Here is a 26,026-nt window from a genome sequence, read left to right as displayed (position 1 = left end):
AATGAGGTCGTGGCAGGGAAGCTGCCAGTTTACTTTGATATACTGTAACAATAACATGGTATCATCTGTCCAATCAAATCAAAATCTAATTTTATTGGTCACATACACATGGTTAGCAGATGTTAAAGCGAGTGAAGCGAAATGCTTGTGCTTCTAGTTCTGACAGTGCAGTATTATCTAACAAGTAATCTAACAATTCCCCAACAACTACCTAATACACACAAAGGGGTGAATGAGAATATGTACATATAAGTATATGGATGAGCGATGGCCGAGCGGCATAGGCAAGGTGCAATAGATGGTATAAAATACAGTATATACATGTGATATGAGTAATGCAAGATATGTAAACATTATAAAAGTGGCATTGTTTAAAGTGGCATTGTTTAAAGTGACTAGTGATCAATTTATTAAAGTGTCCAGTGAATGGGTCTCAGTGTAGGCAGCAGCCTCTCTGACTTAGTGATGGCTGTTTAGCAGTCTGATGGCATTGAGATAGAAGCTGTTTTTAAATCTCTCGGTCCCAGCTTAATGGTAACATGTAATAGTAACAGAGGACCGACATTAGAGTGAATTAGGACTAACGCAAGCAGGAGGCTAGGAGTCGTGCAGCTTTGTATATAGTCAAACTGTAACAAGGTTAGCGTAGCACAGTGTGTTCTAAGGGTATGTATTGGGAAACGAATATGCCTTGTTTCAACGGTAAAACAGAGCATGCCAGTTTAGATTGCAGGCTATTGGGAGACCGCAGCACCAACCTTCTCTTTGGCGATGGCCGGCGGCTGCTTCAGGACCTCTTTGACCGTCTGCATCACGGTCTCAGTCCTCATGGCGCTGACCGACCGTACCAGCTCCACCAGCAACAGCTGCTCCTCACTGGCAGTGGGGATCACCTACACACACACACACACACACACACACACACACACACACACACACATTCGCAAACATGGACACAGACGGGGTAAGAGACCTCTGCACCCTGCCATTAACCACAAAGTGTATGTGTTTAGTAAGGGCTTCTGCCATGTTGGTTTCTGGAGCTTACCTTGTAAGAGGCAGTGGTCTTGACCTGCTTCCTCTCGTTCCACACGTAGGCGATAGCTGCCATGAAGTGGGCTCCGTGGTTCATGGAGATGGGTCCTAGCAGCTCCAGGATCTGCTGACGCAAGTTCTGAGGAGAAAGAGGAACGATTGAGCGCTCTACGCAGTGTCAGAAATAAGACCAGGCCGACGGGCAGTGGACGGTCCATCCTCCTTCAACAATGTTATGGTCCTGGGGAAGCACACATGTTGTGCAAGCTTTTGTTCCAGTCCAGCGCTAATGGATACTTAGCCAAATCCTCAAATCAGGAGTACTGGGCTGAAACTAAAGCCTGCACATCCTGTAGGGGGCCTAGGAGCAGGATAGTTACGAGCTAGTAACATAGGCATTTTGCTGCATCCACTATGACACCTGCTAAACTGTGTACACTACCAAGAAAAACTTTGTTTTGATTATATTGAAGAACAATGATCTAGGGATCAACTGCAGGCACTCTATTCACAGTATCGTGTAGACCCAGACTGAACTGTGTTGCCTATTATCACATTGTCCATTTCAGCACAGTTCCAGCAACTCTAGATGGATGAGTAACCAGAGCAGCTCGGTACAGCTTGGTTCGGCTCGACCTTAGTTCGATTCAGTACTGTGAAAAGGCTTAGGGTCAGGGTGTAGACGCAGTACCTTGGTGGATCCCAGGTTGATGTTGGAAGTGGATGCAGCGGAGGCGGCGGCTGGCCGGTCAGAGCAGTCGGCCTGGTACAGGACGCTCCACAGCAGGGTGACGGAGGACATGATGGTGTGGAGGATGGACAGGATCCCTGAGCGAGCCTCCGCCAGGTGCTTCTGGTCCACACTCGCCTGCAGCTGAGAGGAGAGATGGGGACATGGAGATACAGTCACTGGTGAAAGTCTGCACACCCCTTCACGTTTGGCTGCCTTAAAATTACATCTGAAAAGGGATTACATTCGATTTTACCCCCCTACCAACATACACAACCTATTCCACATTTTCAAAGTTAAAGAAAAATGATAGAAACATGAACAAATTAATAAAAAAAATGTAAAAGGAAGATGTATTGTCCTCACACCCCAGAGTTAACACTTGGTGGAAACACCATTGGCAGCCATATATATTTTTTTTAATTGCTCAACTCAGTAAATGTGGATGGGAGACATTGATGGACAGCAATATTCAAACCTTGTCTCTACATTTCTAAGCAGATTTTCAAGTCAGGACTGAGACTGGACTGTTCAGGAACACTCACCACCTCTTGGGAGCACACCTCTCTTCTGGTGTGTCTTCGGCATTAAAGCTTGTGTAATTGTCACACTGAAAAATAACTCTATCCCAGGGTAGAGAAACCCCTCTATTGGGTTTCCCTCTAATTTTTTTACCTGGGCTTTGCTTCTTTCATATTTATTTTGATCATGACAAACCTCCCAGTCCCTGCCGGTGAGAAGCATACCCATAACTTGATGCTGCTACCACAAAAGCCATGATAATAGCAATCACGGTTTGAATATTGCTGTCCATCAATGACTCCCAACCAAATACACTGAGCTTGAGCAATTTTGACAATAACAATGGATATATGTTGCCGTAAGTGCAAAGTTGGTAAAATCTCAGCTTTAATGGCTGCTTCCACCAACTATTAACTCTGGAGTGTGAGGACATACGCAATCAAGACATCGTATTTTTTTTTTAAATTAATTTGGGAAAATGTCCTATAATTTTCTTTCACTTTGAAAATGCTGTAGTAGGTTGTGTAGATCTGTACAGATAAAATTGTATCTAAAGAGTATGACATTAAGGCAGCAAAATGTGAAGACTGTGCAAGAGGTGAGCAGACTTTCACGAGGCACTGTCAGCACACACAAATCCTGTGACAGAGTCAAATACATACAAGGACATAAAATGATGTAAAAGAACAAGCACACATAGCTCTCTGAGAAGATGTAGGGAGGATTGAGTCAGAGTGCGTGCATGCAATGAAGGAGGTCTATTGATGTGTAAATAAGTGACATCAGCATTAAATCAATGCAGATATGACATGTCTGTCTACTTGGCAGTGCAGCGTGGCTGATTAGCGCCCTCACCTGGTGATACTGGGAGGATGGGTCCAGTAGACAGTAGTGGATGATGGCGGTCACTCCTTCCAGTACTGTTAGAATCAAATCTGGCGGGATGCACAGGGCCATCCACTGAGGTCTGGAAGAGGGATAGTCGGGAAAGTATAAATGAATAGTCGCCGTTTGGTATAAAAAAAACTATTTTGCCGTAAACAATTCATGTTGTCATAGAATATACAGTAACAATGTAGAATCTACAAAGTCATTAGTCAAAGGTGGGTAATTTGAGGCAACTGCTGGTCAAGAGAGCCATCTTGTGGCAGCATCACTCAACTAATTTCTTACAAACAAACCCTCTGCTACAAAGCAGCTGTAAATCTATTGCCATGGATATGTACTTAAATTAACCAATTCATCCTCATACTTCACTATAGCTAGGTTCATCCAATAGGCGACAGATTTTCAAGGGTGAATACTCAAAAATCTGTATAAAAGAACTTTGTATTTTCCCACCAGTGGTGCTTCCACCAAACTGAGTGGCTGTAGATAGAAACACATGAACGATGAAGAAGAGCACATTAAAAGGTGTTTTTTCTTCTTAAAGGGATGGTTTGAGATTTTGCAAATGAAGCCCTTTATCTACTTTCCCAGAGCCAGATGAACTCGAGGATACCATTTTTATGTCGCCGTTTGAAGGAAGATGCTAACTAGCGTTAGCGCAATGCCTGGAAGTCTATGGGAACAGCAAGCATGCCAGGTGTTCCTGTAGGCCTCAAGTCATTGCGTTAACGCTAGTTAGCATTGGCTCACAAAACTACCTCTAACTTCCTTCATACTGGATGCAGAGACAGACATAAATATGGTAGTTCATCTGATTTTGGGGAAATAGATAAAGGGCTTCATTGCAACTATCCCTTTAAATTTTCATGTACCAAATAGAAATATATAGTTCAATGTGTCATCATCTCATTTTCAACTGTACCGATGGGTTTGTCACAAAAACTGTTAAATAGCAAATGTGCCCACTATGGTCTTGGCACATGCGCTGTAGACAACAGTTTGCAGATACCTATATGATGACATTATTATGGAGATCAGTTTTATTTGTCAAATGGCAGCCAAGCATCGATTATCATGTCACCAGAATAAGACCACTGATATTTATTGTAAAGGCGCACCAAGCTCATCACCGTGCACTTTCACCAACCTTTTGAAGTTCATCATAACTTATTTCATCTGTAGCCCAATAAACTGCATGATTTCTCCTAGTGGTAGTGGGAGGACCACACAACATATCATCGCGTGACTCCAAGTTTACTTTGGTTATTATATCAAATATTTGCGCATAAATCCACATTTTACTGACACAAAAAGGTCCCACCATGTCGAATCAACAAATTGTCCCAACATTTCCTGTTTCTATTAGCCCGGTCATGACTTCAGGTAATTCATGAAACGGTTGGATGGAAACCTGGTTACTGACAATCTGCTTGCAGTTGCCTTTACACCAGATCCTGGTACAACAATATTGCCACTTTTACATTTCAGTTATTTATCAGACACTTTCATCCAGAGTGACTTACAATCAGTGCATTCATCTTAAGTAGGTAGACCTAAAACACACACAAACCCTTCAATACAGCCACGATCCATCGTCTAGTGGACGACAAAGGTAGCAGTGGTGTGGTTTTATAATGGCTAACCAGTACTGATGGATGGGTGGATATGGATGTCTCAGCACCATCTCAAAATGCCTAGCTCATATGGGCCTATAAGAAACTATCCTATAGCAGTTACCTGGTGTCTGTGATAGCGGTCTCATAGCGGTACTGCTGAATGAGGTTATCCAGGTTCCTACAGAGCTGCAGTGTGACTGAGGCCACCACCCTGCGCAGTACCTTGCCCATATAGGGCAGCGTGGCCGTGATCAGGCCGATCCACTGCGGGTGCATCTTACACGCGTGGTGCTGGTGCAGCGCCCGGATCACCGCACACAAGAACATGCCCTGCGCCGTGATAGGCTGCCCATGAAGGTACTGCAGCGACGTCATTGGCTGCTGTGGGTTCATGTGCTCCACCTCGCCTCCCAGCAGTTCGAAGCCCGACCCTGCCCCGCTCCCCGTCCCTAACGTTACACCCCCTAATGTTACACCCCCTAATGTTACACCCCCCGGGACGACCACGGGCCCCCCGTCGGCGCCCTCCTCGGCGGGCACTAGGACCCTGTGCTCCAGCACCACCAGGCTCTGGAGAAGCCTCAGCAGCTGGGACTGAACGGCGCTGCAGCCGTCCATTTGATCTTCTGAGAGGTTGATGACACTGTCCTCTGAGAGACCCTCCTCCTGGGAGGCCACGTTGACGGAGGCCGCCCGCTGCTCGTGCCACTTCTGGGCCGAGAAGATGGAGGAGAGCAGGCAGTGGAGCACCACCTTCTGGACCTTACACTTGGACAGCACGTCGCTGATGAAGCTGGCGAAGCCTTTGGCCGAGCCGCCGGTCACCTTGGACAGCTCGCTGAAGAGGAGGGTAAGGACCTCCAAGCTGGTCAGCTGCATGGCCCGGTTGCCCGCCAGGTCGGTGGCAGCCGTGCCCACATGGGCAGAGTAGTAGGAGCGCAGGAAGTAGAGGCAGAGGGAGATGATGATCTCTAGGAACATGGCGCTGCGGAACGAGTGGGAGTGGCTGTCCTGGGAGATGGGGCAGTAGAAGTCCTTACCTGGGAGGAGAAGGAGATTGAACACCACATTATTCTACATTCTAATAACAAGAAACATCCGATTGTATGGTTTTTAGGGTAGCTCTTATCCAGCGCAACTTACACCTCCGGAATACATTTGAATTGTTTAGTTAATTTGTGTTTAACTGTCCTTTATCTGTGTATTTATGCATAAAAAAAAATATATGACTTGCCCATGACGGAGACGCGGTGGCGTGCCAGCAGGTTCTGCAGCAGTGACAGCTGGGGTGTGTAGGTGTTGTTGATGCTCGTGGTGGAGATGGCGTCCACGAAGTCCGATGGCACCGCCCGCAGCATGGCGGCGATGGCCGAAAGGGCGTGCAGCGTGCGGGAGGAGTCGTACAGCTGCAGGTAGAGCAGCACGTGCTGGTAGAGGGGGTGGATGTTGAACCGAGGCGGCGAGGCAGAAGCTCTACGCCCCACTCTCCCGTTGGGACCATTGTCCCCGCTCACATCTCCGCCCCCACTGGGCGAGCCGGTGTCACTCTCGATCTCGGACACCTCACCTTCTCCGCAGCTGTACCAGTTCTCCAGATCCAGGCTGTCTCCGAAGAAGATGCTGGGCGGCCGGAGCTTCTCGGCCTGCACAGCTTTCCTCTGCCTCTCCTCGTCCTTCCTCTTGCTCTTCTTCACTTTGGGCTTGGCGCCGGGGGACTTGTCTTGCAGACGCTCCATGATCTTCCCCTTGAGGCTGAGCTGGGTGCTGCTGTGGGAGCGCTTACGGGCCCGCTGGTCCACAACGTCCAAACGGAGGCTCCGGTCGTGAGGGGTGGCCGGGCCCGAGCTATCCGGTAGGGTCACGATGGAGGGGGACGAGCTGTGGCGAGTGATGACCTCGTGGTGCCTCTCCCCCTCCTCCCCTGTCTGGTCCGGTGGGGTGACATGGAAGAACCCCAGGGTGCCACCCGCTAACATCTCAAGGCGGTGAGAGGGGGCGTGGGGGCCTGAATCGAGCTGAAGACCGCTCGGCGTATCTGACGAGGAGCTATCGGAGTCCGTCTGCGCCCACGCTTCAGAGGGGGACGGCATTTCAGGTGGCCCCTCCTCCTCTCCCATACCCACCACCCTGTCTATCAACTCATTTAACACTGACAACACAGCCTCTTCTAGTGAACCCTCCTCATCAGGAACCATACTGTCTGACTCTATAAGGAAAGGGACTTGGTCGGAACCACATCCGTTCACTGTGCTGCAGGTGCTGTCTGGCTCCTCGAAGCTGCCATTGTCTATGGAGGAGGAGTGCGAGCTGCTGGACTCAGAGCAGTGGTGGTGGGGTTCCCCCTGCTGGTCAGGAGGATGGCAGTCACCCCTCAGCACCAGGTTCTCACTGCTCAGGCTGAGCAGGGACAGGCTGTCACTCAGAGGGTTGACTGTCAGGCAGAAGGGCTCCATGTCGCCCAATGGCAGCCCTCGGAGCCCTGACTTCAGAGAGTCCCTTGGCATCTGGCTGAAGTCTGAGAGAAGAAGAGAAGAGGATATGACATACTGTTTATGCATATAAATTAGGGAGTCGAAATGAACCGTGAACTAGATTCACTCCAAACCAACGTTCACCAAACGACACTGATCCTTTAGAGCTATAGACTTGTCTTCCAGCCCAACATTAAACAATCATGAGATGAGTGTTGAATCTATTAGTGCTGGGCTGGAACAAAATCCTGCACTGTCCTGTATCTCTTCACAACCATGGCTGTCCTATCCACCACCATTCTAACCCGTGTCTCCCCTCTACTCACTGTCACAGACTCCCGAGTCCCTCATGTAGATGGGTTCTGAGGTGTCCTGTTCGGCCTGGGCGTTGTGATTAGGGACCTCCTGGGCCCAGTGGCGCTGGGCCTGGACACGCTGGATGGACACACGGTGGGTCTTGGGGTGCAGCAGCAGCAGCAGGAGGGGCTCCAGGACCCGGGCGATGTCGTGTCTCTGGAGCACCTGGTTGAGCCAGGCCCGGCCCACTGCGCTGGCCGACGCATCCCAGTAACTTAGACTGTCCAGCATGATGAACAGAGACCTGGGAGGGAGAGAGAGAAAAGAAGACAGAAGATATTAATTTGTAATGGCAAAGGTGTAGCGTGTCTTTGGTGTGTGTGTGTGTGTATATTACCCAACTCGCTAACTGCCTGGTACTCAGCACTCTATTGTCCCTCTAATCCGACTGACAAAAAAAATGACAGCAATAATCCCATCAAACATTTCAAGACTGAATTATAAGAATCTGAAAGTGGTGATGGCGGGAGTTCATTCATCTTCATCAATGGCGGTCAAATTATTTTGGGTGGGTGTTTGGGAGTATCGTGCTTGTAAAACTCAGCATTAGGCTACAATGGTTGACCTCATTGTGATCAATCAATTCGAAGAAAGAAATTAAACAACAGGTTGAAACTGAGTGGGAAAACATGGTAGTCATGGATCTTGTTTCAAAGCCGCAACAAATTGACAGCGCTTTCTCAGCTGATGATTAATTCAAAGCATTTAAGACGTCACATGCGCATATTAGAGCTCATGCATATGTATAAGCCTATATATCAAATCTTATTCGTCACATACACATGGTTGGCAGATGTTAATGCGAGTGTAGCGAAATGCTTGTGCTTCTAATTCCGACAATGCAGTAATATCTAACAAGTAATCTAACAATTTCACAACTACCTTATACACACAAGTGTAAAGGAATGAATAAGAATGTACATATATGAACCCAAGCCACCCAAAAAAGCCTCAATTAAAATAATTATTGTGCTGTTCTAAAATACATATAGCTCTGCCTAAATCTATCTTAAAGCTTATACATACACTGAGTGTACAAAACATTAAGGACACCTGCTTTTTCCATGGCAGACGGACCAGGTAAATCCATGATCCCTTATTGATGTCACTTGTTAAATCCAGTTCAAATCAGTGTAGACGAAGGGAGGGCACCGGTTAAAGAAGGAGTATTAAGACTCAAGGCAATAGAGCCATGGATTGTGTATGTGTGCTATTCAGAGGGTGAATGGGCAAGACACTGAGTTTTCTAAACATCTTGTGTATCTAAATGCCTCTATGCGGTTGACCTCGGACAGTGACGTGTATATCTCACTCTAAAATACTGAGCAGCTGTTCTGTTCCTCTTGAAAGATAATAAAATATCTACTGCTGCACCGTACAGGCGCTGTTCACCCCGGTCTCATCATTACCAACACTCCAATCTCCTCCTGTCATCTGTCACTGGAAGGTCTATTCTCCTGACTGTCAGGCCTGCCCCCACTGACACTCCATCAACAAAAGATTTAAGTGCCTTCGAACGGCGTATGTTAGTAGGTGCCAGGCGCACCGGTTTGTGTCAAGAACTGCAACGCTGCTGGGGTTCACACACTCAACAGCTTCCTGTTCGGATTGAGAACGGTCCACCAGCCAAAGGACATCCAGACAACTGTGGGAAGCATTGGATTCAACATGGGCCAGCATCCCTGTGGAACGCTTGACACTTGAGTCCCAACGAATTGAGGCTGTTCTGAGGGCAAAGGGGGGTGGGGGTTTACTAGCGATGTTCCTGAATAGATTTCACTTGGTTTTCGATGTTGTGGCTTAAGTGGGCTACTGTCCGTTACCAAATGAAGCACTGGGTAGCTTGCAAGGACAGGTTTGGAGTCTGGCATACGTAGTTTGAGCTGGTTAATGCGTGGAGTGAAAGACATTCTTATAAGCCCACAAATTTGTACATGCAATCCCACTGTAGCCTACAAGCGGAGTAGCCTACCTGGCATGATTGAAAAGGGAACCATGGGAAAGCGCATCCTCCATATCCTATTAGAGTGCATACGAATTACTTGTCTTTTTTCCCCTGTTCCTGCCAAGCTGATAATGGCACCATTCTAAGTCAAAAACAATCATTCACAGTTAAAGTTGCCAAATAACTATAAATCAACCATACAGGACCTCCATGTACGCACTCGGCTCAATAATCGTTTGGGGAAAATGTCCTTTCTATTTTATTCCGGTTAAGATCAAATATATTCGTATAACTCTAAAATAATATATTATAAAATAATGGTATGGGAATTATAAGCATATCTTGTCTGCTCAATGAACTAGTCTACAGCCTACGCTGCCATTCTATGCTATTCAGTTCTTCTGAGACACATTCCATTCATATGTTTCTTCATGGATTTATTGTGATGGCCTCATTTAAAAAAAGATCCCTATCAAAATAGGGTCAGATTATGGTAGAGACATGTTTTTAGCATGGGCTGCATCTCAATCCATCCAATCTCGGCCATCCGCATCTGCGGTGGAAGGTGGCCAAGCTACAGTGGCGTTTGTTGGACCATGAGACATCCCGAAAATCCCGAAAGTCCTCTCACAAAAACATCTGTAGCGTCCGAACGGTATGTGTGTGCGTGCGTGCGTGCGAGAGACAGAAAAAGAGTATGAGACATGTATCACATTAATATATTAGCAGCTGTTTTGTCCACCCTTGATAAAACAAGGGACAAAACCAAACTTTAGTGGTGAGTCAATAGAGAGGGAAGGCCTACCTGTCAAAGGTACGGTTGAAAGGGGAAGACTTGGTGATGTTCAAGTCTCTGGTCAGATGCCAAAGCACAGAGAACTTCACATGGGCCTCGAGACGGATTTTCTGAGAAAACACACAGAAGTCTTAGATGACGCGTGTGTGTCGGAGCATATTCCTTCAGGCATACAGAACTCTTACAAGCATACCGTGAAGCTGTGTGTGTTCCTATGTGTCTGACTGCACATGTACTGGGCAGACCAACCTTGTCTCTGTGCATGAGCTGCTGGCTGATGACGTCCTCACAGGTGCTGGAGGAGGGCACCAGGTTGTGGAGCTGGTAGAAGAGCTCCACACTGCGCTGGTGGTGCTGAGGGGCCCCCTCCCCCAACTGTCCCCACAGGATAAGGGCCACACTCTGGAGAGGTGAGGGGGAAGGAGGAGGTCGGTCGTGTTAGAGAGAGACCTAAAGCTTCCAAGATGTGTCATGGTGAGCAACGGAGAGATTTCTTAGGATAGGTTTATTACCATTTATCATGCTGAAAAATGTATTTATCAACATACGTTTCTACCATTTATCATGTTGAAAAACAGATTTAAACATCAATTCTGACCATTTACCATGGTGAGCAATGACAAAGAGAAAGTTTCTTCCACTTATCATGCTGAGCTACATTCTGTGTCCTCTGTACTGAACCACCTCTAAGCATCTCAACCATATCAGATGCAAATAAGCCACAAATTTCCTCCCTGTGACTTACCTTGAAGAAGTCAGTCTTCTCTGCGATGTACTTCAGGATTCCCTGTGTGAGTGGTGGCCTGATCACCACAGCAACGCGGCCCTGGCTGGGGCTCATGGGCTGGGTGGAGTCGGGGTTGCCGCCGGCGATGCTGCCCTCGGCGGTGACCATGGCGACAGACTGGGTGAGACCCACCAGGTCCATGACCAGGGAGATGGCCACGGCCTGGACGCTGAAGTCACTGGCCAGGCAGCAGGCGTCCATCAGGGTCTGCAGCCACACGGCAGGACACATCTGCTCGCTGTCTGCAGGAGAGAATAGAAATGATACTGTATTGAGAAAAGGGGAGAAGACATACAACAGTAAATAGCTGTAGTCCAGATGTGCTCATCTAACACAAAGAGAGATCATATGCTTAACCTATGGAGAAGGGTATGGGATTATCATATCAAACTGGAATGTAGTTAACCACTTCTCCAGCCATAGTGAAAATCTGTTAATCTGCACAGAGCCGGTATTGTAACTAAAACGTGGTCAGACTGTCCGTCTGTCTTACCAGTCTGCTCCTTAGGCGGAGGCGTTGACTTGAGGTTGCCCTCGGCGATGTAGACGGGGAAGCTAGAGCACTCCAGGAAGAGCTGGCAGGCAGCAGTAAAAGCCGCCAGACACTCCCTTTGCCCCGGGACCTCAACCACGTCACGGCCGTTGTGCTGGGCACCGCCCTCTGGTTCCGCTCGCACCACATCGCTCCTCACGCCCCCAGCTCCCTCTACCATCCCCGGGGTGATGTAAAGGGTGACCAGGCGGGAGAGGAAGTGCTGGAAGTGCTCCAGGCAGCACTGCATGACGGGCTTGTCCTGCGGCTTGTTCTGGGAGACTGGGAGGGAACTGCTGCAGCCCGTCTTGAGGGAAGGCTGAGTGGGTGCTGGTTCCTCAGAGGCCTGGTACTGGACAAAGTCTGTGAAGCCACACTCGGAGGAGCGACTGCTGTTGGGGTTCTCCCCTGTCTCAAACACCTCGCCAGTGGGGAGCTCCAGAGTAGCGGGCAGGGGCTGGGGAGAGAGAGCAGGAAGAAGAGAGGAGAAAGGAGAAGAGAATCAAACACAGACAGTAACAATACATATCAGGAGTGGAAACAAAAGGCGTCCATCTTTTAAAAATCTGGAAACCGAAAACAGTACCCCTGTTTTAGGATGGCCAGTGGGGACCAAAGTGCATCAGGTCAAGATAAGAGTGCAGGTCTCTCAGGAGACTAGGAGGGAGAGGATTTCTAAGCACTCCCTGACAGACCCCCCCTCCACCTTGGGCACCCACAGCAGACAGGGAAGTGCACAGCTGATGCCCCAAACTTAATGGACTCCTCTACTACACCCTACATACAGCTCCCTCCCTGCATCATGCCAGCCAGCTTAGGACAGATCAACAGACAGCCCCACTCCCACATTGCCATGCCACAAGAAAGCCCCAGGGCATTCTCAGCATGCAGTGCAGCAGGCTGAGGCTACACATTCTGGCACCAGGACTCAGATGGCAAACTACATCCTGTAAATGTCCCCAGGAGGGTAGCTGGAGAACAGGAGGAAGGGAGAGGGGGGGGGTAGAGCGGAAGGGAGGGAAGGAAGCCTTCCACACCAATGGAGCAGACAGACCCAAGGGGAAACCATCGGGTGGGCTGATCCTCCTCGGAGAGAAAGAGGCTCAGCTGTTTGTTAGTTACCACTTGTGTGTGTCTCTATGTGCTCCCCTCCCCTGCACCTCTCCCAGGCCTCTACCTCCAGCCTAGGATTGTGTCAGCTTTTAGTCAAGGCTTACTGAGCACTGAAACACTACCAGACCGCCAGGTAACAGACAGGGGGGCGGAGAAAGTAGACTGATCCCAGCTTCTAACACCTCTGTCTGGGTAGAGAGGGAGGGACAGTTCTCCAGCTACCCTCCAGTCCTGGAGCGGGGACCACCCAGCCAAATTGAAGGGGTAGAAGGGTGGGGGCCAGCTCAGGGACCAGGGGACACCATGAGGGCCTTGGATGGTTGTTTATGTTTTTGAGGGCGAGGGAAGCAGACCAAACTGAGGAGCCCTGCTCTGATGATTTTATTTGGCAGGAAGTGAAAGAAGTGACATTCGTGTACTATCAAAGGTAGTCAGTCATCAGCTTGGAACTGAAAGATGGACAAAGTTTTAATTTTCAAAGTGAGAATCAATGAACGTGGGTGTGTAGGGGGAAGTATGTTTGCTTTTGAACGTAATTTGGTTCCATTTCATCTCCGCTGGACAAAGACAAAAGGCAAAAACGATTTAACCTTCGCATGGATTTCACATACTGTTCAGAGATAAAAAAGGAACCGTTTTCTTTTATGATCAACCAAACCCTCAGAGTCAATACGCTAAAGCAAACTGTGTTAAGGCAGGGAAGAACTAGGATGACAACAGGATGCTTTCAGACTTGGCAGAGGTCATGATTGAAGCTCATTCATCACCACCAAAAGCTTTACGGGATCAAATGGAACTGGGTTAAAAAGCGTAAATCAGGATAGACAGTTGGTTATGTCATGAAAAGGTACCCAAAAGATTATCCTTATTACCTGGGAAATGTCTGCAGAAAATATTGATTCATCATAAATCTAAGCATCTATTTTACATACATTCTACATATGCATACAATGATAAAAAAACAACTCACAAATAAACAAAAGCTATAAAATATGCTCTGGCTGTAACAACCAAGGTTAATCTAACTCGTATAGGTGTCCCGGGCTGGGGCACCATCTCAGTACTTCTTACCCGTTTCTCCTCCTTAGCAGAGGCTGTGGAGGCGAGGGGGCCCGTGGGCAGGGACAGGGGGGACACCAAGGGGGGCTGCACCTTGCTGAGGATCTTGGAGCAGAGGCGCAGGCAGTGTGTGAGCTCCCCAAGGCCCAGGGCCGGGAGGTGAGAGGTCAGGGCAGACAACATGCGCAGCAGCAGCTGGGGAAGGTGCTCCGTCTGGATCTCTATGTAGGTCTCCTGAAGGGAGGAGGAAGAGGAGGGTGAGAGGGCTCTGGAGAATAGGGGAGTCGCCACTCGCCTGGTGACTGGAGATGGAAATGAGATGCCTAGATTCATCTGGTACAATGCATCACATTACTTGATTTGTATTTAAAAGTTGTAAATAGTCCCTGTCAAATAAACGTAATAAAATAAATAGGCAGCATCAAGTGTGTCTGAGAAAGCTCTTGTTGGAGATTGATGTAATTAAAATCCATTAGATGTTTATTATTATTAGTTATCGGCACGACGCTGTGGTTAGCCTCTCGATTCTTTAAAATAAGTCTACACATTATTTCTCTAATCTGTGGTTGTTTTGGACCCCAGTACCACATCCAATGAGTGAAAGGGGGACACCTAGTCAGTTGTATAACAGAATGGCAAAAAAAAAAACCTCAAATGTGTCTGAATACTTATGTCAATGAGATATTTCTGCATTTAATTTTCAATAAATTTGCAACACATTCTATGAACATGTTTTCACTTCGTCATTATGGGGTATTGTGTGTAAATGGGTGAGAGAAAAAAATCTATTTGATCCATTTTGAATTCAAGCTGTAAACAACAAAATGTGGAATAAGTCAAGAGGTATAAATACTTTCTGAAGGCAAAAAACTGGTACATTTCTTTCTTTTTTGTTGTTGTTTGCCTGCTGCATCTCGGGCTCTGTAGTTGTCACGCTGTTTCTCTTTACAAGAATCCAACCGTTCTTACCTTTCTAACAGTACTAAGCAGGTGCTTTTAGGACTTCAAAGTTTTTCAACTTAAAATGTATAGCGCCTTCAGAAGGTATTCACACCCCTTTCCCACATTTTGTTGTGTTACAGCCTGCATTGAGATTGTGTCACAGGCTAGGACGAGGGAGGTCTTTTTGTTAATACAAATAAATGGAATATGGCTAAGCACCGGCAAAATCCAAGAGGAAAGCCTGGTGCAGTCTGCTTTTAGAAATGTTTACAATTTGGTTAAAAACAAAAAGCTCAAATATCTTGAGTCAATAAGTATTCAACCTACTTGTTATGGCAAGCGTAAATAAATGTAGGCGTAAAAATATGCTTAACAAGTCACATAAGTTGACTGGACTCACTGTGTGCAATAAGTGTTTAACATGCTTTTTAAACGACTACCCCCATCTCTGTACAATTATCATACAATTATCTAAGGTCCCTCAGTCCAGCAGTGAATTTCATGCACAGATTCAACCACAAAGACCAGGGAGGCTTTCCAATTGTTTGCCCAGAAAATAAAAAAAGTTGACATCTGAATATCCCTTTGAGAATGGTGTCAGTTAATCATTTTACACTCAGTTGCCAATCAGTTGCCAATGCCCAATGGTGATTTCAAAACAGTTACAGAGTTTAATGGCTGTGATAGGAGATAACTGAGTGCGGCTCTAACACTAACATAAATCCAAAATACTAAAGCTTGTACAAAACATAAATATTCCAAAGCATGCACCCTGTTTTAAATAAGGGACTTGTAATACTGCAAGAAATGTGGCAAAGAAATGAACTTTTTGTCCTGAATACAAAGCGTTATGTTGGGGCAAATCCAACAAAACCCATCAGCAAGTACCACTCTTCATACTTCCAAGTATGGTAGCGGCTGCATCATGTTATGGACTAGTGAGTTTTTTGGGGGATAAAAATGAGCAGAAGCCAGGCACAGGCAAAATCCTCGAGGAAAATCTGGTTCAGTATGCTTTCCAACAGACACTGGAAGACAAATTCACCTTTCAGCAGGATGATAACCTAAAACACAAGGCCAAATCTACACTGGGGTTGCTGACCAAGATAACATTGAATGTTCCTGAGAGGCCTAGTTACAGTTTTGACTGAAATCTGCTAGAAGATCTATGGAAAGACTTGAAAATGGCAGTCTAGCAATGATCACCAACCAAGTTGACAGAGCTTGAAGAATTTTTAAAAGAATAAGGTGCAAATATTGTACAATCCAGGTGTGCAAAGCTCTTGGAGACTTACCCAGAAAGACTCACAGCTATAGACGCTGCCGAAGGTGATTCTAACAAGTATTGACTCAGGGAATCTAATCAAGATGTATTATTGTTTTATATTAGTTTAAAAAAATATATATTAGGCTTTGACATGAGTATTTTGTGTTGACAGTTGACAAAAAATTACAACTAAATCAATTTTTTATCTCACTTTGTAAAAAAATAAATATATATTTGTAAAAAGTCAAGGGGTGGGAATACTTTCTGAAAGCATTATATTTTATGAGGGTGGTACACAATATTACGTGTTGTTTTAGTAAAAGCCATCAGAGGCCGTCAAAGTTTACGAGGTTAGACCCTTTGAAAAATACAACCCCCACTAAAATATTTAATCATGAGCAGGCTTCCTCAAATCATTGTCATCTTACATTGTACCTTTTCCTTGAATATTGTAATGGGCATTTTCTTTACAAATGACTAACAAAAGTAATGCTAAAAGAAAAAAGAACAATGGGCAAATGAAGAATAAACACGTGAAATGTTCAAAAAGCCATAGGCTACTTAAAATATGGGAGCAATGGGAGCATATTATTCTGTGCATGCAGGACAATGACACACCAGGCTGAAATTTCATTTTCACAACATCCCCCACCAAACTATGAATATATATATAGTATATTCCCACAAAAAAATCCCAATTCTATTGGTCTAGGTAGAAATTCCACCATATTCCCAATAATACCGGCCTATTTCACTCACACTGGAGTACAATAACCATACTCAAAACAAGAAAAATAACAGAAATTCACATTTGGCTTTAGGAATGTTGCTGGGACGTTGCTAAAATGTTATCCAAGCCATAGTACACCAGGCAGGCGGGATGAAGGGTGAAGAAGCAGGAGAGAGCCGTACTTTACCTGGCAGATTACCCTCATGCTTCTAGTAGGCTTCAAGGAGAGAGAGAGAGAGCAGATAGATTGAACAGACAGGAGCAAGCAGAGCATAGGCCAGAGGACACTTTGTGTGCAGAACATACCCACGCACAGAAACATCTGCACGCACGCACACCTGCGCACGGCCGCAAGCAATCACACACAGACACGCACAGTAGTACAGGTGTCAGGGGCTTTCCAACTTAGTCTGAATGGAAATGAAGAGAAGCATTCTCTCTACTAGAAGATGCAATTACACAGAAGACAGGCAGGTCTACAACCTGTTAATGCATTGCACGCACGCACACACACACACAATAAGGGATTGCCATGAGCACTCACATTCAGAAACAGACCTATAATTAGTAAATATTCTATTGTATGAGTGCTGATATTTCAATGGCTGTTGTTCTGTTTTGAGAGACTATAGTATGAGTGAGAAAGGAAGGCGGGGTGAGAAGTGTGTGTCTCACCAAGGACACAATGTCCAGTAGGAAGTCCACCAGCTGACAGAACTCCACCAATGAGAGCCCTGAGGAATCCGTGCTCCCAGCATTCCCTGGTCCATTTTCTGCCTTCCTGCAAGATGGACAGAGTGACCCATTTACGTCAAACTCAGCTCTCCCATTTACAAACACAAAACAGGATGGTGTTCATCCCGTAAAAACAACAAAAAAACAGGGTAAAACTTGTCCAATAAGAAATGCTTAAATGTATTGTCTGTTGCGAAACATTTTGCTACGGTGTGGCCTAATGGACACCGACTAGGGTTCTATCTCGCAATCTTACCATGTCAGCATACACACATAGAGCAGCACATGCACACAGACCTGCAGCAGTCCTCCAACCAGCGAGCGATGTAGTCCCACATGTAGTATGGCTCAAAAGAGTTGAAGAGGAGATTGGCCGTTTTGATAAGCTCTGCAGTTTTCTTGTTCTCTCGCAGTTTGCTGAGGGAAACGATCAATGCGACCCTTAGCTTACAATGGTTATTAAAGCTTTGGCTTTTTTTTACACACACACACACACACACACACACACACACACACACACCTGCTGAGATGAGCATGGTCCTTGCTGAACGGGTGGTGGTTCTGCAGGTCCAGCTCTGCTCGGCACTGTGTGTGTAATGTCCTGAACACCTCGATCAGAACGTCCTCCAGGATGGCTGGTCCTGGAACACACAGGATTACAAATCAGTCACTGATCATGTCCATTTACAAATGTATCTGGGACAGTCACAGAGAAAAGGTCATTCGGCACCAAATGGAAGGAAATGGACTGAAACGGGGAGTGACTACCTGGATTTGTCCAATAAGTGCTAATTTTAGTTGTCCGCTGTGAAATGTTTTGCTATGATGTTCCCTACTGAATACAGCCCAGTAGTGATGTGGGTCACTATGACCAAAATGTTGTGTGTGTTCTATTCAGTGTGTAACAGTGACATGAATGATATGCGCTGCATTGATCTGATGTGGTAAGATACCGTACCGAGTTCAGGTTTGTCCAGCAGGCTGATGAGAATGCGGAAAGGCTTGAGGTCATGCATCAGGACGCTCTCCTCCTCCCCGCCTCGGGCCTTCCCTTGCAGGATCCCCACCATTGCCTGCACACACAGGGTCAAAAGTTCTGGATCAAACCGCATTCCAAAAAAAAAACCCGGAACGACCAAAGCAACTCCAGAGACAAGACTGCAGAACATGGACTCAGCTGGTTAGCGATCTAGTTTCTGGTTGAGATTACATTTTTGGGTTAGGGCCGGAGGACATTTTCCACAGCAAGTCTTCTTTTTGCCCTTCAGTGTGTGTGTGTGTGTGTGTTTCACATGCCTCGTCTAACACAGAAGCGGATGGGGCCCACGGAACAGGCGGTCCCCTGCAGTAGCCCCATTTCCCAGCGGGGGGAGACCCAACAAGTGTCCATGAGCAGATGGCAGATGAACAAATTAAAGCCCTGGTCTGTCTGTCCCAACCCCAGGAGTAACAGGACACATCACATGTAGGCCCCCGCCGTCATAAGGGCCAATGCTGTTGGAGCGTGACACTGCATTACAAGGGGGAATAGTGTGTGAGTGTGTGATCGTGGCCCAGGCATGGAGCAGAGTTTGGGAGAGCTTCAAAGGGAAGGCCCCTGGGATTAGGAGGGGTGTGGAAGTAGGGGGCTACAGGCATTACAGGCAAACCCCTAAGGGTGAGAGATTTAGAGATTGAAAGGGGGCACAGAGGGGGAGCAGTAGGGGTCTGAATTTCACCTGCTGAAAAATGTAAGGCATTTATCTTGTTCTCTTTCAGAAGACCCACTCAAACTTTGAGGTCTTTGAAAATAATAATTTATGCAAATAACTGTGTGTGAGTGTGTAGGTGGGTGGGTTTGTGTGCGTTCAAGGCGTACCTGGACCAGCATGTCTTTGGAGTAGGTATTGAAATAGTGGGTAGCGTGGTCCTCAGGGTTGCTCTGTCGAGAGCTGCGAGGGCCTGTCCTCACACCATTGTTGTCAAAGCCTAGGAGTACAGTACACACACACACACACACACACACACACACACAAGATGACGAAAGACAAGGGAGAAGAGGGTGGGGTGAGATTGAGTTACCAGTCATTCAGCAAACAATCAAGCTTTTCTGAGTGTAAAAACATGAGCCCTGCTCAGCCAAGTAGACACTTACCAGCATTTTTTTAAAATCCACAGCGAGTAAGACGCAAATAAGACAAAACAAAGTAGGGAAATAAGCACTGGGATATATGACAACAAGACATGTTACTGCACAAGACATATATGGCCAGATGATCATTCCAACAGGTAAAGTCCAACAGCTCAACTATACGAAGTTGTACAGAACGCATGCAGTGGTATGTATGTGTGCATGTGCTTGTTTGTGCATGTGTACCAGGGTTCCCATTATGAAAATGTGGCGCCGGACTTTTGACCGGCAGCACTTTAATTTACCGGAAATATACTGGAAAAATATGCATTGGGTGCGTGACCTGATTAGGGCTTCCACCCACGGTGATCAGAATTACATAAATCACATTTAGATTATGGTATTTCATATTAATTCATATTCACCCCAGACTTGACTGCCCTTGACCAGCAGAAAAACATCCTTTTAGCATCGAATAGCCCCCGCGATATGCAACTTTTCAGGGAGGTCAGGAACCAATATACTCAGTCAGTTAGGAAAGCTAAGGCTAGCTTTTTCAAACAGAAATTTGCTTCCTGTAGCACTAATTCCAAAAGGTTTTGGGACACTGTAAAGTCCATGGAGAATAAGAGCACCTCCTCCCAGCTGCCCACTGCACTGAGGATAGGAAACACTGTCACCACCGATAAATCTACGATAATCGATAACTGCAATAAGCATTTTTCCCCGGCTGGCCATGCTTTCCACCTGGCTACCCCTACCCTGGCCAACATCTCAGCACCCCCTGCAGCAACTTGCGCCCCCCCTTCTTCTTCACCGAAATCCAGACAGCTGATGTTCTGAAAGAGCTGCAAAATCTGGATCCCTACAAATCAGCTGGGCTAGACAATCTGGACCCTCTCTTTCTAAAATGATCTGCCGAAATTGTTGCTATTACTAGCCTATTCAACCTCTCTTTCGTATCGTCTGAGATCCCCAAAGATTGGAAAGCTGCAGCGCTCATCCCCCTCTTCAAAGGGGGAGACACTCTAGACCCAAACTGTTATAGACCTATATCTTTCCTGCCCTGCCTTTCTAAAAATCCAAGTTAATAAACAGATCACCGACCATTTCGAATCCCGCCGTACCTTCTCCACTATGTGTCAACGGAATTTCATAATCCCTATATGTGTTCATTAAATAAAATCACTGTGTTTCTAAGAATTTGTAAGATTCTTATTTGCATAAAATAGACAGGGACCAGTCTTATCAAAATTCGATAATAGTATTTATTCTCGGAGCGCGCTGCCATAGAACCAAGAACAACAGTTTATATACAAAATATGACGTCATTGGTTACAGAATGAATCTCCTCCTCTCGACCAAGACAAAGCAGGTTCAAAAGTTTATTCCAACCCACTAGCGCACAATCCTGACACACACACTATATCAAGATTAACTTCTGAAGTCTCACCATTATCTACCATTACTTAGCAGACAGTTCCAGATACGGAAAACTTGGAGAGGCTCTCGCTGTCTTATTTAACAGCCACAGAATTATAGCTGAGTGGGTTCAGACATAGGTTAATGATCTCCTTTGCTTACTTCAAACACACCACACATACCTCTCCAACTAAGTTGGAATGGTGTTTATTATATTTAATTACTCCTTGTTCATGCTACATAATCTCTTCCTTATGAATTAACATTATTAATCAGATATTGTAAAACAGGGTAGAGTTTAATTTGTTATAGTTCTATTTTTTAAAAACCTTTATTTAACTAGGCAAGTCAGTTAAGAACAAATTCTTATTTTCAATGACTGCCTAGGAACAGTGGGTTAACTGCATGTTCAGGGGCAGAACCACAGATTTGTACCTTGTCAGCTCGGGGATTTGAACTTGCAAACCTTTCGGTTACTAGTCCAACACTCTAACCACTAGGCTCTCTGCTGCCAATGACTGGAACGAATTTCAAAAATCACTGAAGCTGGAGTCTTATATCTCCTTCTCTAACTTTAAGGATCACTGTACCTCTACACAGCTAATCTGTAAATAGCACACCCAACTACCTCATCCCCATATTATTACTTGCACATCATCATCTGCACATCTATCACTCCAGTATTAATGCTAAATTGTCATTATTTTCACATCTGGGGCCTATTTATTGCCTACCTCCCTACTCTTCTATTGCCTACCTCCCACACTGTACAGATTTTTCTACTATTTTTTTCTATTGTGTTATTGACCGTACATTTGTTTGTGTAACTCTGTGTTGTTTTTGTCGCACTGCTTTGCTTTATCTTGGCCAGGTCGCAGTTGTAAATGAGAACTTGTTCTCAACTGGCCTACCTGGTTAAATTAAAGGTGAAATAAATACATTCAAAAAATAAAAAAGAACATGCAAGACGAGGATGCAACAACGTTCTTACCAAATTCTGATGTGCACTTTGAAGATGTTAGAATTAACTGTCCATATTTACTTTTCCTCAGCCAACAAGGCGAGCGAGTGACAAACAGCCAAATCACTAGCCTATGTCAATCTACTATCCCCTCCATAGTAGAAAAGTTGACCTATTCTATTGGTCATCTTGTCGTTCTGTGCGAGAAAGAAATAACCTATTCCCAACAGACGCTGGGACTGTTGTGGGACGATAGAGCCTAAATTTATTCAACCAGTAGACCTAGGCTACATTTAAAAAATAAATAAGTTAAAAAGCAAAGATTCCGATGCAACAGATCAGAACGTTGAGCTTAAAATGTTGATCAACTATTATTTCTTCACATTATAAGCGCAGCAATGCGCACAAGGCAGCAGGTTAGGCGTGAATGTTCGTTACATTATGCAATTAGTGGGAAAACACAGTGGTCGAAAGCTCAACGCACATTCTAGTGGTTTCATGTGACAGGGAGAGAGGAGATCTAATATGCAGCCTGTAGCATGGGTTGCTAATATGACTAGGATTGCGCCTTTGGCTACTGGACAACCAAAGAAAGTTTAAAATACCTGCTCTTTCCGTGACAGACTAACAAGGTGAATCCAGGTGAAGGCTATGATTCCTTATTGATGTCACTTGTTAAATCCACTTCAATCAGTGTAGATGAAGGGGAGGAGACAGGTTAAAGAAGGATTGTTAAAGCCTTGAGACACAGATTGTGTGTGCCATTCAGAGGGTGAATGGGCAAGACAAAAGACTGAAGTGCCTTTGAACAGGGTATGATGGTAGGTGCCAGGTGTACCGGTTTGTGTCAAGGACTGCAACGATGCTGGGTTTTTCACTCAACAGTTTCCTGTGAGTATCAAGAATGGTCCACCAGCCAAACGACATCCAGCCAACTTGACAACGCATTGCAAATTGGTGTGACACACTGATGAAGCCTGCCTTCCACTGTCTATCCCTTTGCTGTTTGAGATGATGTAGCAGCAGCTATCGCACTGTCTGACAGATTCTCCACTGAAAGGCTCTGTGTCTATATGCTGTACGAATGTGACAAATAACAAATATACTGAACACGCGCCAATTTAATTCCACTAAATTATGTAAATTAACTTATAGACCGATAAGCATGACCAGTGAAATGTATTTCCATAGACTGGTATTTCCATCAATGAATAGGCTAAAAAGCATTATTTCACAATGTTATTTTTCTTCTCCTGGACAATTGGCCGGCGTCAATTTTATTCATCGGATTATCAAAAAAATGTGTCTGCCGGCTATTACTTGCTAACGGAAACCCTTGCATGTGCATGAATGTGTCTTTTACCCAGCAGCCAGGCGTATAGTCTACGGTTGAGTGACATGTCCCTCCTCAGAACCACGTGCAGCGCTGCAGAGAGGATCCGAATCATGTCTGGACGGGTGGCCTGGAACAGCAACACACACAACAAAAATAAGGAAATAATAGGAGATTTCAGATGAGTTCTGACTTAGAAGAAAGGATGCCGTAATTTGGGCTGTTTGGGCTCTGAGGCACATTGTGCTTCGATGATTGAATAGAGAGGTGAACGGCCAAACAAGCATCCTGAGTCACTGCATGCTCTCTCTCCCTCTAACTAGATGTCAGATAGCCTCATCATCAAGAATGGCCAGTTCCCAAAAGTGCTGTGACTGCGGTCTTGTGTGCTGAGCAGTGCTGACAGTTGAGCATATCTGTCCTAACCTGACTCATGTGAAATGGGAAGCAGAAGAGGATCAGGTCCAGGGTGCTCCTCTGGACCAGAACACTGGAGTCCTGCACCGATATGCTGACTGCCTCCACCTGCAGGGAGCGACACAACACACAGGGTTAAATCAAGCCCCATTTACATCTATCTAATGTACTGCAAATAAATTTGTGAATATGTAGAATTTCAGAACAACCAGACTTGGTTGACTCCTATTGCATTTTCTGCTTGTTCTTCAGGAAAAAAATTAGGGCCTGAAGTTTTTTCATGTTTTTTATTTTTTATTAGGAAAAACTCTTGGCCCTACTCAATACAAGTAAGTTCACGTGACTTAATTTCTCAGTCTGCATCATGAATATACTACTAATGATTTCTAAATGTTCCCCAAACACAGGCACTTCAAGCTCTACTTGGTGCGTGTGTGTGTGTTGGGATAAAGGAAAAAGATAAGGGTCTCTGAAAACAATTCTTCTTTTCGTGTACCATGAGCTCGATGTCACTGCCCATGATGTAGAGCTGGTCCTCCATGGAGAGTTTGCGGTTGAGGTGTAGCAGAACAAAGGTGACCCCGGGCAGACGCACGGCGGGGCTGGTCAGGATGCTGCCCCAGAGGGCGCTGTAGAAGGCCGACTGCTCCACCGCCAGAGCCACCTTCTCCAGCAACGTGTTGGTCCTGGAGAGGATTGCATCGAATTGAAATCAATTCATTTGGGTTGCATACATTGACAAGACAATTGAATCCCAGATGATTGAATTGTTACTAAGGTTGATTCTGACTGAATATATATATTTGTATTTTTTCTCTCGTAATTAGCAATTCACTTCATTCAATGACATCCATTTCTCTTTCTCCAGCCCTCCATCTCTTACCTATCATAGTATTCAGAGCCCTCCTCCAGGCCTGGTAGTACCCCAGTCAGCAGCCCCTGCAGGCCAGGTTTGAGGGTCTTTCCCAGGGGCAGGTAGTAGGTCTCATACAGGCCCAGCAGCACCGGCTTCACAGACATAGCAGCATTGGAGAGTAGAGGGAACAGCCCAGAGCTGAAACAGAAAGCAGGGTAGAGGTTTTAGGCGGTGGGGTAATAGAGTTAAGGGGAAATTATAGGGTTGATAGGTCAACTGAAGAAAAATAACTATTGAACAAAATCCACATGCATTAATTTTATTCTCTTACTAGTTCAGAGGAGATGGATTAAGGGTAAGGCCCTGCGATAGACTAGCGTTCTGTTCAGGGGGTGTACTTGTACATCAAGCTGCCTCACGCTATAGAAACAGGAGAAACAGGCTCCTGCCCTATGGACCATTCTGGCTTGGACAAGGCTTATTTACTTACTTTACTAGTTCACATTCAGTTTATGACATGTTCGCCAGTTACAATAAAGCTACTGTACTTCTCTACTACTACTACTGTCCTAAACCAGTGTTGACATCCTGTAGCCTAGTCAGTACCTGTAGAGGAAGAGGTCTTTGGCCAGCCTCTTGGGCCCTATGATCTTGAAGATGATCTCATAGGTCTCCAGGGCCTTGCGATGCACCCCGCTGGGCAGAGCTGGGTGGAGGCATTGAGCCAGACGCTTGCCTATCGTCAGCTTCTTGGGCACCACCTGGTACTTAGCATTGCTTTGCAATACCTGAGAAACAGATTCAAACATCAGATGTGGGGTACCAGATCAATCTACATCTTTCCACAATAGCTGGTGGTAAAAATATATGCAGTTAGTGCATTAGAGACTATGCAGATCTGGTGTTAATTGCGGATGTGGTCATTGTGTATCCATTCCAAACCAAAATGTACATATGTGAAATATCCAAAAAGGTAAATGTTTGTGGTCGTTACCTTGTTGAGTTTGCCCAGTGCAGAGATGAGGTCTGCCCATTCGCTGGAGTACTCAAAGCTCTTGAGGGCCTTGTCCACCGCCGCCACATAATTCCTGTACTTGGAGTCACTGAGCAGCTCCACTTCCTCTGCATTCATCCTCCTGGGTGGTTATTCAGCTACTTGCCAACACCAGGCTCACATACACACATCACACCTGGAGTGAATGAGTAAGGGGGGTATCGTTACTCTGAGTCATAGTGAGTGGATTAATCAGAACTTTACGTATGGAAAATGTTAATTAGGAGCAAAGTCTGACAGATTACAAGAATTTGACAAGGTTAATGTTGGTATGTGAAGATAGTGCTAAATCATTGGTGTCTTCCTCCAGACATGTCTTAGTGAAACAGATGCCTTGGGGATGGGAGA

The 26,026-nt window shown here is 45.7% G+C and overlaps 1 protein-coding gene across 6 annotated transcripts in view; it reads right to left on the bottom strand.

Moving 5' to 3' along the window:
* LOC112232918 (protein dopey-1) overlaps nucleotides 1-26,026 on the bottom strand; it is a 38,187-nt gene that overhangs the window by 10,037 nt on the left and 2,124 nt on the right. For 3 of the 6 annotated variants that reach the window (XM_042313611.1, XM_042313617.1, XM_042313606.1), the window contains exons 2-25: nucleotides 25,619-25,814; nucleotides 25,231-25,412; nucleotides 24,652-24,822; nucleotides 24,265-24,454; nucleotides 23,778-23,876; nucleotides 23,382-23,481; nucleotides 19,384-19,493; nucleotides 18,484-18,598; nucleotides 18,046-18,166; nucleotides 17,823-17,942; nucleotides 17,466-17,571; nucleotides 16,978-17,007; nucleotides 13,864-14,085; nucleotides 11,641-12,136; nucleotides 11,106-11,413; nucleotides 10,610-10,762; nucleotides 10,370-10,470; nucleotides 7,589-7,863; nucleotides 6,026-7,306; nucleotides 4,913-5,831; nucleotides 3,143-3,254; nucleotides 1,727-1,909; nucleotides 1,049-1,174; nucleotides 759-893 (exon numbers count right to left, since the gene is read on the bottom strand). In XM_042313611.1, coding sequence (XP_042169545.1) covers nucleotides 759-893; nucleotides 1,049-1,174; nucleotides 1,727-1,909; nucleotides 3,143-3,254; nucleotides 4,913-5,831; nucleotides 6,026-7,306; nucleotides 7,589-7,863; nucleotides 10,370-10,470; nucleotides 10,610-10,762; nucleotides 11,106-11,413; nucleotides 11,641-12,136; nucleotides 13,864-14,085; nucleotides 16,978-17,007; nucleotides 17,466-17,571; nucleotides 17,823-17,942; nucleotides 18,046-18,166; nucleotides 18,484-18,598; nucleotides 19,384-19,493; nucleotides 23,382-23,481; nucleotides 23,778-23,876; nucleotides 24,265-24,454; nucleotides 24,652-24,822; nucleotides 25,231-25,412; nucleotides 25,619-25,756 — 5,793 coding nt within the window. In that variant the 5' untranslated portion in view covers nucleotides 25,757-25,814. The remainder of the gene's footprint in view (nucleotides 1-758; nucleotides 894-1,048; nucleotides 1,175-1,726; nucleotides 1,910-3,142; nucleotides 3,255-4,912; nucleotides 5,832-6,025; nucleotides 7,307-7,588; nucleotides 7,864-10,369; nucleotides 10,471-10,609; nucleotides 10,763-11,105; nucleotides 11,414-11,640; nucleotides 12,137-13,863; nucleotides 14,086-16,977; nucleotides 17,008-17,465; nucleotides 17,572-17,822; nucleotides 17,943-18,045; nucleotides 18,167-18,483; nucleotides 18,599-19,383; nucleotides 19,494-23,381; nucleotides 23,482-23,777; nucleotides 23,877-24,264; nucleotides 24,455-24,651; nucleotides 24,823-25,230; nucleotides 25,413-25,618; nucleotides 25,815-26,026) is intronic. The other 3 variants (XM_024400238.2, XM_042313627.1, XM_024400262.2) reach the window with 3 other exon arrangements.

This window comes from Oncorhynchus tshawytscha, linkage group LG03 (genome assembly GCF_018296145.1).
Source record: "Oncorhynchus tshawytscha isolate Ot180627B linkage group LG03, Otsh_v2.0, whole genome shotgun sequence".
Classification (NCBI taxonomy): domain Eukaryota; kingdom Metazoa; phylum Chordata; class Actinopteri; order Salmoniformes; family Salmonidae; genus Oncorhynchus; species Oncorhynchus tshawytscha.
The sequence above is the reverse complement of the archived record's forward strand: the minus strand, read 5'-3'. Positions and strand labels throughout refer to the sequence as shown.